Source organism: Cydia strobilella, chromosome Z, assembly GCF_947568885.1.
Source record: "Cydia strobilella chromosome Z, ilCydStro3.1, whole genome shotgun sequence".
NCBI lineage: Eukaryota > Metazoa > Arthropoda > Insecta > Lepidoptera > Tortricidae > Cydia > Cydia strobilella.
This window is the reverse complement of record NC_086068.1, coordinates 24,436,214-24,455,150: the sequence shown is the minus strand read 5'-3', so window position 1 is coordinate 24,455,150 and position 18,937 is coordinate 24,436,214. Positions and strand designations below refer to the sequence as shown.

General features: G+C 36.4%; 1 protein-coding gene across 1 annotated transcript in view; it reads left to right on the top strand.

Moving 5' to 3' along the window:
• The window catches only part of LOC134754147 (chondroitin sulfate proteoglycan 4), a 63,970-nt gene that overhangs the window by 6,039 nt on the left and 38,994 nt on the right, over positions 1–18,937 (top strand). The window contains exons 9-13 of the mRNA XM_063690246.1: positions 1,373–1,663; positions 1,908–2,105; positions 10,989–11,095; positions 14,077–14,212; positions 15,842–16,017. Coding sequence (XP_063546316.1) covers positions 1,373–1,663; positions 1,908–2,105; positions 10,989–11,095; positions 14,077–14,212; positions 15,842–16,017 — 908 coding nt within the window. The remainder of the gene's footprint in view (positions 1–1,372; positions 1,664–1,907; positions 2,106–10,988; positions 11,096–14,076; positions 14,213–15,841; positions 16,018–18,937) is intronic.

Genomic DNA, 18,937 nt, shown 5'->3' with positions numbered 1-18,937 from the left:
TACGCATTCTGCCCTTAGCTTGCATATACATCAGGGAAGTATGTATCTTCGTTAAACAAAATATCCAACTAATTAAATTACAATCTCAGGTCTCAAATCGTCCCAACAGATATAAATTTAAACTTGCAGCACCATTTTACCGCCTAGTGTAAAAAAAATGTGTAAGAGCAGGACTCCTGTAAACCTTTATTCCAAAAACTAGGCTTGCTTACACTAACTGGCCTGTATATTTTAGAATTAGCATGTTATGTTCGAAAAGAGTTCTCATCGTATGCAACAGTGAAATGCAATCAACGACTTAGACAAAGAGACGAGAACAAATTACTAATGCCAACATGCTCAACCGCTTTATTTAGAAATAACTGTTACGGCATGAGCATCACGGTATATAATAAGATATCAGAAGAACTGCGAAAATTGAAAGACCCACTATTTATGACAAAATTGAAGAAATGGCTAGTAAATAAATGTTTTTACACAATCAAAGAATTTCTGGACGAATAATGTTAATTAAATAAATAAATGACCATAAATATTAAATTTGAAAATTATATGAAATATGTGTAGTTTTGTAAGACAATTATAATATCTAAAAATAATGAATGTATATTCAATTTAAATAATAGCTACAACGGAAAATCAATAGAAATAGAAAATCATATGATGAATAGAAATCAATGGAAATAGTTTATTGTTAATGTAAATAATGTATATAGCTTAATTTTAAGATCAATATTTGCATGCTGCCATTGGCTAAACATGTGATACTGCTTATAATGATTATGTGAACTTAAAATTACCATGTTTAAGCAAATAAATAATTATCTTATCTTATCTTATCTAGTATGTAGCCAAAAACATGTATATTAAACAAACTGCCATCAGAATTCAAAGAAGACTGCCTCAGTATCTTTAAGAAAAAAGTGACAAAATGGCTTCAACAAAATTGTTTCTACAGCCTTAATGAATATTGTGATTTTGATTATAATGCAAATTCATTATTGAATGAATATTTCTATTATTATATGTGATTCAAAATTTGACATTCTACTAATTTAATTATATAATGTTACTTTATTTTACAATACTAGTCTTTCTGGAATTCTGATAATTGACATGTGTGTAATAATATCATCTCCTTAGGTACTTAAAAATATTTGTCATTTAGTTAAGTTTAGTCTAAGCCTTCTTTGCATGCTTTGTTAAGTGGTGTTTGCTTTGCTTGTTTTGTGTACTACATTCTTGCAAATGAATAAATGATTTAATAAAAAACGGTCATGTGTGTGTCGGTCTTCAGGAAAATAATTAGAACATAAAAAAATTGACTGTATTGAAATATGTTGTTTAAGTTGTGAATTTTTTTTTTCCTCAGGTATTCTCAAAGTCCAGCAGTGAACTGGAGCTGGTAGCACTGTATCCTCTAACAGTGTTGGAAGGCGGAGTCGCAGTGATCACGACGCAGAACATCGACGTGGTGTTGGACCACCACAAATACGGCGTGCGCCCGTCGGGGGTCGTGTTCCATCTAACCCAGTCCCCGCAACACGGAAGGATAGCTATCGACTTATCTCCGCAAAGGAACTCTCCGCAGTATTCCAATTATCTCGATGGTGACGGCAAAATGAAGCAATACTTTACACTCATGAATTTGTCAAGAGATAAGGTGCGTATCGTTCTGTCTTACACCACAAACAGGGTGGTACTGGTACATCATTTTGTTGGGCATTGAGAATTCTGTATTCCTACAATTATTTATTTCCTGCTACAAAGTTCGAAAACTATAATCCAGATTTTTCATTGTTTCTGTAGCAATTGTCGAATTTTAGAAATTGAGATACTTAACTTTCATAATATCTTGCTAATATGATAATGCTAATTAATCCTATTGTCTGCTTACGTATTTCCAGGTGAGATACGTTCATGACGGTTCGGAAAATCATCAAGATTCAATTGTACTTGACATGGAACTTATTCCAGAGACTAAATTTACTCTACCAAGCTACTTACAAGGAAGGAATACTTTCGTTTTACATGTCAACGTCACTCCGGTCAACGACCCTCCGGTCCTCAATTTGCTTCCGGCTAAAGTATTAAGACTGACACAGGTGGGATAAAAATATAATTATGTACACGAAAAGTCATAATTATTACATTACAGTAGATAACATTTCCTTTTACATATCGTTTAGTTTATTTTTAGATCAATAACCATAACCCATGCATGTGTATTTCTTGAAAGAATATCGTCTAAATACCTAATCACTATGTTTTTTAGTAGTTTGTCACAGTCATCAATAGTTCCCCTTTTGTAACTGATTGATACGCAGTTCTTGAAATACACGCGATTACTCGAAGGAATGCGAGCATATAATAAATCTCTCAAGGAAGCATTATTTTAGTGTCAAAAAAAATGACACTGTAGCTAAGGTTAAAAATGTCACAACTGTTCTCCCGACTATCGATGAAAAAATATAAACGTAAATACAAGTAAAGCGATTTTGCTACAAAACATGTATTAAAAAAAACCCGGCCAAGTGCGAGTCGGACTCGCGCACCGAGGGTTCCGTACTTTTTAACCGACTTCAAGATTTCAAAGGAGGAGGTTCTCAATTCGGTGGTTTTTTTTTTTTAAATGTTTGATGTTTGTTACTCCATAACTCCGTCATTTCTGGACCGATTTTGAAAATTATTTTTTTGATTGTAAGTATATACACACAGATTGGTCCCGTTTTTGTCAAAAAGCAGTTCTGATGATGGGATCCATGAGGAATCGAGGGAACTCCTCAAATGTTAAAGGCATACATATAGTGATTTTAGTATTTTCATCAACAAATCAAGCACTTACATTTAAAAAAGTGACATTTGATGAAGGGGAACTGCTGATGATGATCAGAATGGAACTCTTCAATGACAAATAGTTCACGTTTGGCGATTTGTTCTCTTCCTTATGGACCCAGACCTAAACTTGGACCCGGACTCGGACCCGGACCTGGGTCTGAACATGGACCCCAACTCGGACCCGGATCCAGACCGAACTCTGACCCAAACTTGGACCCGGACAGCCGGACACGGACCCGGACTCTGATCCGGACCCGGAAATGCTACTAGAAAAGTGGGTTAGGTGGGTGGTTGGGTTTTGAACTGCGATTCTCACAGAACAGAACTGCTATCAGAAAAGTAGGTTAGGTTAGGTTAGAACTGCGACCCTTACAGAAACGAAATGCTACTAGAAAAGTGGGTGGTTTTAGCTCCTTTTCTACATTATTAGGCAAAAGATGCTGTCTTTTTCATTTCATTGTCTGGAATCTAAGAGTGCACCATCAACAATAAGTGCACTTTCAGCGGCATCCCCCATTGAAGTCGGTTTTTTTTTTCTTAAAAATTATTAGTATTTGTTGTTATAGCGGTTAGAGCTGTGACCCTTACAGAAACGAAATGCTATCAGAAAAGTAGGTTAGGTTAGAACTGCGACGCTTACAGAAACGAAATGCTACAAGAAAAGTGGGTGGTTTTACCTCCTTTTCTACATTATTAGGCAAAAGATGCTGTCTTTTTCATTTCATTGTCTGGAATCTAAGAGTGCACCATCAACAATAAGTGAACTTTCAGCGGCATCCCCCATTGAAGTCGGTTTTTTTTTCTTAAAAATTATTAGTATTTGTTGTTATAGCGGCAACAGAAATACGTCATATGTGAGAATTTTAACTGTCTAGCTATCATGGTTCATGAGATACAGCCTGGTGACAGACAGACGGACAGCGGAGTCTTAGTAATAGGGTCCCGTTTTTACCCTTTGAGTACGGAACCCTAAAATATTATCTATTAAATTTTGATGTAGAGTTATGGCAAAGGGTGTTGTAGAATCTTACTCATTAAAAAACAGATTTAGGAATTTAATGTATATTCGTAGAGTTAGACAAAGCTAAGTTGGCAGCGATTTTGATAGGCCAGACTGTGCAAGTGCATTATGTTATTTTAAACGTCAAACTTCTATGAAATTATGACGTTTAAATAACACTTGCAAAGTTTGGGCAATCAAACTCGCTGCCAACTTAGCTTGGTCTAACACTATGTATGATGTTTATTATTATTAGGGACAGATGCGTTTTGTATGGTATTCATTTTTTTTCTACTTTATTTTGAAATGTATGTTACTTTAAGTTTTATTTTTTTCAGAGTACTCCTGCTGCTTCAGTGTTCTGTGTTTTTTTAAACTGTATAGCATTCGCATACATTTTTAATCCCAGAAGTGTAACTTAACCTACAAATCTAATTTGGAATAGTTTTCTAGTTGGATTAATTTCGCTTTGCGTAGTTGCATGAGTTTTGAGCTACTGTACGAAAAGCACGCCGCAATAATAGTTCAGTGTAAGTACAAGAATGCCGTAGACACATTTTCACTATTCACAATGCATGTTCTAATATATTCGTTTCTCGTGTTTTGCTCATATATCATATTCATATATAATAGCTACTTGGATTATAACTGGAAAAACAACATTAATAGAAAATTACGAAATCTAGCTGAATATTAATTAATTATTTTCAATAATGAAGATACAAAATAAAATGAAGGGGATAGGAGATCTTCGACAGTACAGTTCCACATACTTAGTACCAAATAGGATGTAATAAGATAGAGCGGTACTGTCATAGTAAATTTTGTAACCACTGTAAATTCACTGCCATCTATCAACATGATTTAAAACTATCACGAATAAGCCCTCATTTCGCAATTATCATAATGAGGTTCTGTCTCTTTGTACCCAAATTGACGTATATGCTCCGCTGCTGTCCTTTTACTAAATTCCAAAGTTTATTGACACCATTGGATAACATGATTAAAACAATTTTGGAATCAGTTTTGAATTTACAGCTGGCCGAAGATTCGTGGACCTAAGCGTCTCTTCCAATTCGATACGGTGGGCTAGGGGTACGCAAGATTTCGAGCGTTTCCGCACCGGCGTTTTTGTCTTGTCTATAGCACGGCAGTTCTCATAGGTAAGATACTACGGGATTTCCCATCAAACTATGAGACTGTGGGCTTAGCGGAGGCCAAGAACGCCTGGTCTATTGCCTGCCCGGGCAAAGAATTGCCCGAGAATATGGAATCACAGAGGGCCTGGGATGACGTCCAGTCCAAAATTCTGTACGACGACCTTCTTAGCCACAGCACTGGTTCAGAACGTGCCAGACTCTTGGCGGTGGGGACTAAAGAGGCCGGGGCCTGGTTGCACGCTTTTCCTTCGGTGCACACCGGTACTTTTTTGGAACCCAACACCGTGCGCGTGGCAACCTGCTTGCGGCTGGGTGTCCGTGTCTGTGCTCCTGACCGGTGCCCTTGTGGTGCTGATGTCGATATGCAAGGCCACCACGGGCTTTCGTGCCAGAAGAGTGCGGGGCGTTTCTCCAGGCACTCGCCTCTCAACGACATCTTGCGACGCGCGCTCGCCAGCGCTAACGTGCCGGCTTTGCTGGAGCCTTCCGGCGTCCTCAGGGACGATGGTAAGAGGCCGGATGGAATGTCATTGATTCCGTGGGAGATGGGGCGGATGTTGGTGTGGGACGCTACTTGCGTGGATACAGTAGCCCCGTCCCATCTTCATGGCACTTCCGTCTCACCGGGTGCGGCTGCGGATGCGGCTGAGCGGAGAAAAAAAGCCAAGTACAGCTGTGTCGGCCAGCCGGGCTAGCACATGATTGGCGCGAGAGTATCTCGCCGCGACATAGACTACCCGTCCCTGTTTAATTCATACAGTTAGTAAAAGACGGGTAGTCTATCTCGCGGCGAGATACTGTCGCGCCAATCATGTGCTCGGCCTACAGGAATATAGTTTTACCCCTTTTGGTGTGGAAACACTCGGCCCGTGGGGTCCCGGTGCCCTAAATTTTTCGGAGCCTTATCAAAGAGGCTGGTGGATGTGACTGGGGACCGTAGGGCTGGCAGCTTCCTCGCACAGCGCATTAGTATTGCAATTCAGCGGGGTAATGCTGCCAGCATCTACGGCACCTTGCCGAGGGGCGAATTTTTATTTTAGTTAAGGTCAAAGATAGATATAACTCCGTAATAGATGGATACAGTCTAAGGAAAAAACGTGCCTGGAAAATCACGAAAATTTGACTCTCGGTCAGATGGCGCCAGTACCTTTGGCCTACTCTCGTATAGAGGGCGTTGACGGTTTCGTTTGTTATTTAACAATTTTAACGCATATCAGTGAAAGAACATGGGTCAAAACTATAAAAATAATTAATGCAAATAAAAAAATCATTTATCCATATTTAAATACATTTTAACGTATTTTTATAAATCTTCATTTTTAGTTTTAAAGTGTGTCGATAGATGGCAATGAATTTACTGTGGTTACAAAATTTACTATGACAGTACCGCTCTATAATATTATATCCTCTTTGGTTAAGGTTTAGGATAGGTAGTATATTTTAGTTACGTTTAGTTTATAAGTTTTGTTACTATATTTTTATTTAATTTGTTCCATTAAATGATCTTTATACTAGTCCTTTAAAACTAAAAATTAAGATTTATAAAAATACGTTAAAATGTATTTAAATATGGATAAATGATTTTTTTATTTGTATTAATTATTTTTATAGTTTTGACCCATGTTCTTTCACTGATATGCGTTAAAATTGTTAAATAACAAACGAAACCGTCAACGCCCTCTATACGAGAGTAGGCCAAAGGTACTGGTGCCATCTGACCGAGAGTCAAATTTTCGTGATTTTCCAGGCACGTTTTTTCCTTAGACTGTATCCATCTATTACGGAGTTATATCTATCTTTGGTACCAATCTACAACCTACATACAATCTACAAGTGTACTAAGAGGCCACAAGACTACAATTATCTTTTTCGATAAATGTCCACAAGGCAACATTAACACAAATATTGGAAGTGTATTTTTCTGTTTTTAGGGTTCCATACCTCAAAGGAAAAAACGGGACCCTTATAGGATCACTCGTTCGTCTGTCTGTCCGTCTGTCACAGCCTAATTATCTCCGATACTACTGAACCAACTAAGTTGAAATTTGGTACACATATGTCAATTTGTGACCCAAAGACGGATATGTAACGTAAACAAAAAAAAAACATGGGGGGCACTTTTGGGGGGTAAATGAGAAAATTAACCTTTTGAACGCCAAGCATTGACGTAACTAGACGTGACACCGCAATGAAGCAAAATAAAACCTTAGAGAACAATAGTGATTACAAAACAGGATATCGATATTTTCACTGATTTCGTTTTTGACATACTTAGATTAGAAGAACCACTACACAGGTGTTTTACAATATAATATTAGATAATTCTGGCTTTTAGCTCTACTAAAAACCTTTAAATAACGTATTTAAATATCAAAATGTACTTGTAACTTCCACTCAAATCTCTCAATAATGCCACATCACTACTTGGTGGTGACGTCAGGCATCGGACGTGAAGTGCCGTCATGGGCGCACGGAACACTGATAAGCGCGCGTTACTCAGAGATGTGCAAACCCGTTGTCGATTATTATTACCTACTAATTAGCAAACTGCAGTATCGTTACAATAAAATAAATGCATAAGGGGTTACATTATCACAAAAGGTCAGTACCGTCTTTCAAACCAAGTTGTTTAAATTAAGCACGAAAACAAGTACCGTAACAGCACAAATAGCAGTTATTTTAGCAAAAACAACTCCTATTACAAAATGTATGGGATTAAGCCATATCTATTATTGATGGCGCTAGCGTGTTTGTCGGAACTGCGCGAAACGATTTCTATTAGGAGATTGTTACTTTCATATAATAATATTATTCCTCCATGACTCGGTCACATCACTAGGCGACGTCAAGTGCCGTTTTTGGCGTGGCTAGCTATGCTATTTACTGGGTAAGTCGTATTATAACATAATGTTGTTTTTTTTTAACCTTCTATTCATAGTTGAATTGTAATAAAGTTATACAATAAAGTAGAAGGGCAAAATAAAATAATGCAAATACAAACAAAGAAATATAGTTATTTATTAAAGAGTCTTTGATAAATTAAGTTTGGACGGCAAATGACGTCGGCGGCGTGAGTGGCACAAAATGTCGACGACGTGATTTACCGTCTTTGGCGGTCAAAAGGTTAAAAATAAAGTTTTTCACACGAATTAATAAACTAGTGGATGTGAAATGACTCCTATTTAGTATGAAAACCAGTGTCGCTAAACTCACACATTCATAGCCACGTTAAAATACGTCACACACTTACAAAATTGCTCTGATTCGTAGCAACTTTCCATACTAAAAGGTTATTACCGGTGGCCATTTCTCGAACGAATATCAACTGTAGGCTACATGAGTGACGGTTTAAAATATAATGTCAAAGCTATATGACATACGACTCTTTCATTATCTCATTCATCTCACAAAAGCTCGCTCAACGTTCACCTAATACAACTACTTAACACCAGATGGCGTTATTTTATATAATTTTAAAATCACTTAGTATAAGTAAGGTCTAATTACGCATGGTTTGTTACGGATCTCACGGTCACGTTACACTGGTGTTTTCGAGATCTCTACACGCCTGCGAGTAGCTAACCGTTGGAACTTCTTTCCATTCGACGATATAGGGAGGAGACAGTGTAATCGGAGTGTTTTATCGATATTTGTGTGTTCAGTTAGGTATTGATATTTCATTACCGTATGTTTTAACACATTTAGATGATACTTTATTTATGATTATAATATAGGTAGTGATAATCGTGATTGTATGAAAAATAATATGTAGTACAGTACAACAAATATCTAACTAGAAGTTTGTTTCTTATTAATTGACCAACTAGGTTGTTAATGTGAACATTAAATATATCTTAAAGTCAAACAGATAAATTCATAGTCCTTTAAAGGTCTATTAACTCGGTATTGCTGTTATTTTGTAATCACAAATCTGCAATTACTTACATAGGTAAGTATTCGTCTTTAACAATATATTTATTTGTAGCAGCATTTAAGGCCAATCTAGACGGGACAACCTGATTAAATTGTCAAATTAATCGTATGGTGTGAAAGCATACATGAAACTGGCTCATCGATTCCCCTTGATTTGATTATAAGATTGTGACCTATCAAATCAGGAAGGGGGGCGGCAAAATTCCAATATTTGACGCTAGTTTGCGTGGTACGGAACACTTTTTATTAATTTAGTGAGCCCGAATGTCACTAATAATTACTAAATTAGTAACTAAGTTTTAGGCGTGGACGCTAGATGAGATGTATGGCAATTTTATCCCCAGAAATCTTTCTCTAAGAAATGCTCCTAGCAAATGGTGCTATATTTTTGCGGAAACTAATTTTCTTGCCCAGTAGCATTGATCCATTTATTTTTAATATCGGCATCTTGTGGTAACCTACAATAATTAATAATAAAGAAATAGAAAATATAAAACGTTTATTCATGGCACATTGCATGCATTGTACGCATAAGTGCATTAAGTACCTAGTCTAATTATATTAACGATGAAAATATGATGGGTGTAAAAAACAAAAACGTATGTAAAGGAATACGAAGGTTTGAAAGGTTGCCATGAAATGACCCCGACTTAACTTAGTGCTTGATGACCAGAGCTGCCATATTTACTAAGACATTGATTATCCCAAATAATAATTAGAAACGTGTCTAAAATAATAATTTATTACCGAACCAAACATCAAACTTGAAATATCGTAACTTTAACTTTATCGATATAAATATCGACATTGCGCAGCATCTGAGTAGCGAAGTTATTTGACATTTAGGATAGCGAATATTCCAGATAAACGTAAAGAATAGTGACAAAGGATTGTGAACTCTAAGTTCTAACTGATAAAATATAGATTTACTTAACGAACATTCGTAAATAATGGAAAATAATAGGACATTTCGATGCAAGACTCGGGACGAGTGAAGAATGACATTTCCGGACGTGTATCGAACGACGTTTTTTAATACAGTTGCGAAAAAAATAATAAAAACAACAAGTAAGAAATAAAAACTTTGGAAACTTAAACCGCCTCTTAGTAGGTAGTAAAAGAAAGAAAAAACGCCTCTTCTTTGACAGGCGTTTCGGCAGCTATTCCGTTCCATTCAGACAACTTATTAAGAACGGTTTTTCAATATTCAATATTAAAAAATAAACGTGTTATGATGGTGATGAGGTAAGTAATTAAATTATAAAACATGTATATTTTTCGTATTCTTACATTAACAGTAGGTTTTAATGTTGATTACGACGTTTAAAGGAAACTAATATTAACACTCATCAATAAGTAGTCATGAATTGGAACAAGTATAAATTTAAAAAAATTGGAAAAGTAAAAAACACTAGTTCGCGAAAACCAACTTTCCGCACGCTAAACAGCTACGTAAAGTAGCACTTTTTGAGCAACTGTATTAAAAACAGATTTTTCGTATTTATCGGATTATATTTAAATAAATAACCACCGGTGATAGGAAATACCTCCACGTGAAAGATTTTTTAAACCGCTGTGATTTCTGCAGCTTAATACTGCACAATACGGCATTTTAAATTTAATTATCAATTTTTGTTAGACGAGCGTACGTACGACGTGAATGTCATTCGAGCATGAAGTTTACACAACAACTGAGCATAATCTGTGCATAAAGTGAGTCGGTCGCTACTAACTGTCGGCTAGACGGGAACGCCCACTTGCCATCTCCATCCTACTCCGTGGTTTTTCAAAAACATAGCGTGAAAAGAAATGAAAATTTAAGAGCTCATTATGAAAATCTCAAATGTTTTTTTTTTAATAATTTTAGGATAAATCATTTAGAAGTTATTCAAGAAAGAAGGCAGTGACCTTTCCACTCTTTTATCTCCGAAACTACTGGGTCTAAAATTTAGAAAAAAGAAATACTCAAAATAGTTATTTACTTATAGATGACAGGAAAACCTATTAGAAATGTGCAGTCAAGCGTGAGTCGGACTTAATTACTTTTTTAATTTCAGGGAACGCGTAAAGTAATAACTTCAGATATTCTAAAAGCGGAAGACCCTGACACACCGCCGGAGGATCTGCTATACACTGTGTTGCACGGAAAAAATGAATTGCAGAGGTAAACTGGAACATTATAGTTGAAATTTTTTCAACTGACCGTTTACGATTATGAGCTCTCATAGTCCTAAACGGTCAGCTTAAAAAATTACAACTATACACGTAGTGATACAATGTATAATGATATTCTAGTAAACGGGTCATTTTATTTTAAAAATACCTCATTGAAACTTGAATTGTAGTGTCAAGGTTTCTTCGAAAATATAAGATCAGTTTGTTTTATTTGAAATGACGTTATACCTATTACCAAAACTGACAAAGAAATATATTGCTAATTGAGTGAATTGCAAAAGAAGTGTAATTTCCCCAATCAGAAATGTCTTGAACATTAAAATATCTGTAAAAAATCAATATTGCACATACAATTATTTTAAACACTTAGATATTATAGTGTAACTCAAATGCTAAAAGGAATTTTACACTTTTACAGTAAAACAATGCTTTAATTATAAAAAAAAAAACGAAATAGTACATTATTGCAGAGGCCGGGAAATGGCAATTCGTGGATGAGTATCGATTTTGTTGGACGATGCGAAGCAGAGTTCGACAAAAGCTGCACGCAAGCAGAGCTCCACGAATTGCTATTCCTGCCGAGGCATATATAGTGCTTTTCTTCAAACATGCGAGGAGATAAGGTAAAATAATCTTTATTTAAGCAACAAGCATCACTCAAATCGAACCTTCATGTCAAAAACGTCAAAAACAATTACCCTCTTTAATTATTTTTTTTTAAAGTTAAAGGCACAACTCATACTGCTGTTGTGTTGGGCGCAATTAATTACTTGTGTAATTGAATTACTAATTGAAATGCATGTAATTAAATAGTTTGTAATTGAATTACATGAAAATTCAATTACATGCAATTCAATTTGCTATGTAATTATTTTGTTTACTTTTTTTTTTAATTTACAAAGATGGACTAATTTACTTACAGTAATTATAAAGGATTTTGCGTTTTAGACAATTTAAATCTTAGACAACACGATTTTAATGCATTTTTCTTATCTGGTTTATAACTTCTTAGACATTCGTTTTAGGCATTTTGAAAAAATAAACAAATATAGTCTGTCAAGCTGGATGTCAGTAGCAATGTAAAGCAAACTAAAGTATGGTATCCCTAGGAAACGGACAAAAAGCAGCAATGTATGTCGAACAAGATACAAATGACACGCACAGATAACATAATTATAGACATAGACATAGTATAGTAGTTATAGACATGAAACCGAGCGACCAGGGATAAGAGAAAGACATATGTATGTATTGACAGGTTAATGTATGGCAGCATAATCCTTTTTCTCTTTCAGTCTTATAAATTTCGGTATTTTGCCATCGCCTCCTACCTATGGTGCCATAACCCGACCATGAAAAAAAACCCGGTCGGTGATAAGGACAAAGCATGACACTATTTTCTCTTTCCTCTTATAGGAATCGCAATAAGACTATCTTTCTCTATCAAAGAGTGTCAGGCCCTTGATTATAGATGACACGCAATTTTTGAACAATTCAATCGTAGTGTTACTAACCCGCGATTTTTCAAATTTGCCGTATTTTTCTACTGACATGATTTGCTTGACCAACTATTAAAAGTCATGTATTGTTGCAAAAAACGGAAAACTTCAAAAAACAGCAATGCTCAAAGAAAAATAACGCACAATAACTATAAGCACAGTAAGCACTATTTAAATAATAATAAAAAAAGTATCACGCATCAATAGCAATCAAAATAGCAATAAAAGCAAAATGTAGCTCTGTAGGTACTTTTGACACACTTTCTATTTATTTAACCGGAAGTAACTATAAAGAAAACGCATTATCGGAGTTGATAGGCGTTAATCGTTTTGGGGTTCATCCATTACGTCACATGAATTTCGAGGTTTTTTGACCCCTCCCCCCCTCCTTGTCACACTTGGTCACATTTGGCAACGCCCCCCCTGGTGTGACGTCACATTTTTTCAATGAAATCGGCAAATCGAATTAAGTATTATTAATATTTTATCAAAATATTTATGACAAAAGAAATATTAGTAATTTTATAACCCAAAACTGATAAGGAAAGAAAATTAAACGATTAAAAACGATTATCGTTCCAAAAATTGTTATTTAACTGTACAGCGAATAAAATAATTTAAATAAGTTAAAGGAGGGGTTCCCCATGACACACCATGTCACATTTTCTTGATAACTAAACGTGTGATGTAGGTAATTAATGGATGACCCCTTGACAGTTCGAAAAGGAAGTTAATTTGACTATTTTGAATTGACAGGCAACTACCCTATAGAGTATAGGTACAATAAGCTTAAATTACAGCAGTATACACATATGAGGAACTACTTAACTATACATATACAATTTAGAATTATAGTTAATATTTAGACTCAGCTTGTGCCGCGAGTCTGGCTACTGCACAGCCCTGTTTTTAGCCCGTACCTATCTCATTGCTTTTAAAAAAGAATATCTTAATAGCTAGCTATAGGGGGAATACATGCCTTCCTAGCTGTTATATTACAAACGCTTTTTTTTTAATTCACTCAATTACGTCCCCGAAATCATTCGCACGAAAACTATTTATTTAATTACTAAAATGCACTAATAATAATAATCATAAAAAAATAAATAAAGGAATCATAATCATAATCATAATAATTTATTTATAAAACCAATTTACACGTCAATAATAAATAATTAATAATAGTGATTTCCCAATAATAGTGATCTAGTTATTAGGTACAAACAGTTCTGATTAATAATAATTAACTAAATGTTTTAATAATAATTGTCAATATAATAATGAATACCGCAAATGGTGGAATTAACATATGATAATAGTAAGCAATATGCCTTACACGCAATGAATTCGTCATAGCTATAAAACGATTGCTCGATAAGCCACTGCTTTAGGTGGAATTTAAAGCTGCCCAAGCTTTGATTAATAACACATTTACTTTAATCATTAACTGTAGGAAACGTCTATTTTTTAGTAGCCACGTTGAGATATCCGGACAACCAGTTGACTCCTTCACACAACAAGATATTGATTCCGGAGTCATCTCGTACGTCCACGGCTCGAACAATGAGAAACAACTGAACAAAACATCTTTGAGAGTCACGTTACAGGTAAGTTTATATGGGTTCACATTGTTAAAGAAAGGAGGGGGAAGTGTAGGGGTTGAGGGATACAGGCCCGTCGCAGTCTTGTCTACCCCCGCTAAAGCATTTGAGTCCGCGTTGCATAGTATTATTTATAACCAATTGCGGAGTCAACTGTCCGACGCGCAGCACGGTTTTCGGTACAACTAGCAACTTGCTCAGTTACGTGGCCCAAATTACACCGGAAGTGGACAGTGGGGGGCAGGTTGACGCCGCTTATTTTGATTTTCGTAAAGCGTTTGATGTCGTTGACAATGATATTCTGCTAAGCAAATTAGCTGGCGTCGGCTTTACCCCCCATTTACTATATTTTTTTGCAAGCTACATGAGCGACAGACTTTAGTATGTTGAGTACGCGGGATTCAGGTCTAAGTCTTATTTCGTTAGATCTGGCGTAAGTCAAGGAAATAACCTTGGTCCGCTGGAATTTATAGTAATGGTCAATGACTTGCCTCAGGTTATCAAAAATTCGGCTTGCCTGCTTTTTGCTGACGATCTAAAGATATATTTAACCATTAAAAATACTTCGGAATGTGCTAAATTACAGTGTGACATAGATAGGGTGGTTTCATGGAGTAAAGCAAATAAGTTGTATTTTAATACGTCCAAGTGCGTGACTATTAGTTTCACTCGCGCGCGAGACCCCATTGCACATGACTACCAAGTTAACGCGGAGATTTTAAATAGTGACAGAAGTTAAAGACTTGGGAGTTAAATTCACAGCTGATCTAAGGTTTAGGGATCATATCGTCAATATCTACAGATAGAATGCTGGGTTTTGTGCTTCGGCGGTCCCATGGCTTTACAAATATTGGCGCTATTATCGCCTTGTACAATGCACTAGTCCATAGTAGCCTTGAATGCAACGCAGTGATCTGGGCTCCCTATGAAACGAAATATAGCTTAATGGTGGAGCGTATCCAGAACAAGTTTGTACGTTTTTTGTACTGGCGGAAATATGGTGTATACCCTTTCTACCCCTTAATGTATCCAACTTTATATGTGCTTGGTATGGTGGGATACAACGAGCTGCGGGTGCGCAGGGAACTATGCCTGGTAACATATATTTTTAAGCTACTCAGGGGCAAATTGTACAACAGTCAGGTGTTGAGTTATGTGAGTGTCTATGTGCCCGACAGGTATGTGTGGCGCCGGCTTCGGCCGCGACTACTGGCCGAGCCGCGCGGGCGCACCAACTTGCTCGGTCTGGCGCCGTTGACGCGCGCTGTGCGGACCCTCAACATAACAGCGGAAAATATTGACATATTCTCATGTTCTCTGAATGAATTCACAAAATCAGCATTGTATATATTATGTTATAGACGTGATGACATACTCTAGATATTTGTTATTAATAGTTACACTATTGTCTTAGGTTTACCTGTAAAAATAGTTGTGTGGAAAAAAAAAAACCTAACTTTATACAAGCAGCAGTCACAAAGAAAAAAAAACACTGGTAACAAGTTTCTAAAACATTTATGGAACCCTCGTATGATAGCAGCTAACACTGCTATCATAAGAGGGTTGATAAATGAATCACGATAATTAAAATTTAATTATTATCACGCCTTTTTAAAGTTTTGTACTCATTGACAGGTCTCGGACGGCATAGAAACTAGCGGTCCAGCGATTCTGCGCATATCAATAGTGCCCCTCCAAGTCCGCTTAATAAACAACACTGGACTCCAACTGGTGCACAACTCGTACGCTATTATCACGGCTGATAATCTGACATTCACCACTAACGCTGACGAGAGCAATGTGCAAGTCAAGTATGTTATTGCCTATTTATCTGATAGACAATTTTTTTGTTTAACAGCTGAAATACATCCCTTTTGCGAAATATTTTGTAAATCGTTAGTTATCGTCCTCAAAAATGTCTAGCTTAAAATAGTCATACTTCTGGATAGATACTCCAGTGAGTTCAAGTCTCACCCAAGGCAGTAATTTTTCCACTTTTAAATTTATTCTAAGCTTAATAGCATCGATCGCAGACGTTTCTGCTTGTTAATAATTAATATATACTTGTTATGGCCACTTTTTGCCCGGATGCTGCACTTCATGATAAAAGCAAGCCGCTTTGCACAGTGCTAGAAGGGACCAAACTGAGTGATTTGACCCGCAGCAGCGCAAGTTTCACCCCTCAGGAACAGAGATGGCGCCACTTCTTTAAAAAATATTTCAATAATTGTACAAGCTAAACCAATGAACCGATTTAAATGTTTAATATCTCAAATGAAAGCTTATTATATACGTTACTTTTAAAAAAATACTCAAAAAAATATATACTGAATACTTTTGACAAAAGGCGGCATCTTAAGTTTTTTTTACTCGATTGATAGTTTTTACTTGATTTCTCAAAAAACGTTTATGGAACATGAATAGTTTAATGCATGTGTATATTACTGAATAAATAACAAGTATTATACAAAAAACTCGACACCGATAGCTCTCATACTTCACGAAATATGAAAGTTTGAATGTGTGTAAATTTCTTCAAAATATATTTCAAAAAATTCTACAAGCTCAACCATTTGACCGATTTCAATGTTTAATATCCCAAATAAAAGCACATTATATACAATACTTATAAAAAAAACTCAAAAAACATATACTGAATACTTTTGGCAAAAAACGGCATCTTAAGTTTCTTTTTCTTACTCGATTGATAGTTTTTACTTGATTTCTTAAAAAAAAATATTATGGAACATGAATAGTTTAATAAATGTATATTTAAGTTCAATTATGCACGCTCTTACAAATAAATTTATTTAAAAGAAATTTTCAACCGCAGTAAGTGCACTGATTTTAATATGAAATGTGTTATATGAAAAGAAATACCCAATTTATTTTAATAAATAAAAAATAAATAAATAAAAATTGAATAAGGTTTTTTCCTAGTACTGAATTACAAAAAAATATAACAAAATAGAATAGTACATCGACTCGGGACGAGTGAAGAATGACATTTCCGCACGTGTATCGAACGACGTTTTTTAATACAGTTGCGAAAAAATAAGAAAAGCAACAAGTAAGGAATAGAATTCGAAGCATTTATATTATTAATTCTGTGACATCATTGACACTGACATTATGAAGAGGTGTTTTTCTAGCTTTTATTCGACTAGAATAAATTTTGTTATTATTATTGAACCCACTTCAATGGAAGTTTTTTTTTCAAATTGAAATTGAAATATTTATTGCAGACCCTGGTCCATAGTGTGTTAGTATAGGTACAATTAATATTTACATGTAGGTAACATAGGTAATTAAATTATGGTTAGTTATTACATAGGACACAAAACAAAACAAAACAAAACAATTACAAAAAATATTAAAGTTACACAACATAAAATGACATCCTAGACTGGGTAGGCGCTCTAACATGAAGCTCTATCCAGTGCTTCTGAAAAGGACAGTCTAGCCTATTGCTCACTACGGTCAGGATGCCATTGGTACTGCCACGAACACGCTGCGCCAGGGATGCGACTCGCTTACGTATAATCGCGTGAAACCCATCTGTACGCGTTTCTGCAAACATACCCGAGGCACTGCAGTGTCGCGGCAGCCCCATTAACATCCTGAACCCATTATTATATTGAACTCTTATAGTGTTCAACGTTCTCTGCGTATACTTCACCCACAGGCTGCACGTGTAGAAGCTTTGGCAGTATGCCTTAAAAAGGGAGGTTTTTACTTGTTTCGTACAACGTGCGAACCCGCGAGCGAGCATATTACATTTTACCGCCAGAGCTCTTCTCTCCCTCTCAACATCAACTCCATCGGATAAATCATCGGTGAGCCAGTGGCCCAGGTATTTAAATTGTGACACGCGCTTAATCTCATTTGCGGACAGGAACGCTGGTGGCACCGCACCCACGTGACCACCTTGCGGCCTAAACACGAGGAGCTCTGTTTTTTTTGCGTTATACCTTAGCCCGTGGCTCTCCGCATATGTTTCGCAAATTTTCAGCAGCTTATTCAGAGCACTCATTGCGGGAGTCAACAACACCATGTCATCTGCATAGCTTAAATTGTTGATGATGGTGCCATCAATAGAGCAGCCGACTTTGGTATTGCTGAGTCCCACAATAAGGCTATTAATGTACAGGTTGAATAACTTAGGTGAGGTTAACCCACCTTGTCTAACTCCGTACTTCAACCTGTACTCGTCTGAATAAGCTCCCGCCCATCTGACTGTATTAATCTGGTTTTCATACCAAAAGCGAAACAGTTCGATAACTTCGACCGGGAGATCCGTCTCACAGCGCAACTTACTCCAAAGTACATCATACGCCACGAGATCGAATGCTTTTGAGAGGTCTAGGAAGCACGCATATACGGGTGTCTTCCTAGCTGTATAATATTGGACAGTATGCTTGAGGCATAGCACCGCTACCTCAGTGGATAGCCCAGGTCTAAAGCCAAATTGGGCGTCATGGAAAGAAAGGTACTTTGTTAAGATGCGATCAAGCAAACTGTCCAATATTTTGGCTGTTATCGTGGCTAACGATATTGGCCTATAGTTGCACTTGTCAGACACATCTCCGGTTTTATTTTTAACTAGTGGAATAATAACCGTTCGCATTAGATTTTCGGGCAAGTACGAATGGACCCCCGCGTGCTGCAGGTGTTCGATGCTCAACCCATCATGCCCTGGGGACTTACCCCTAGACATATTCTTAATTGCAG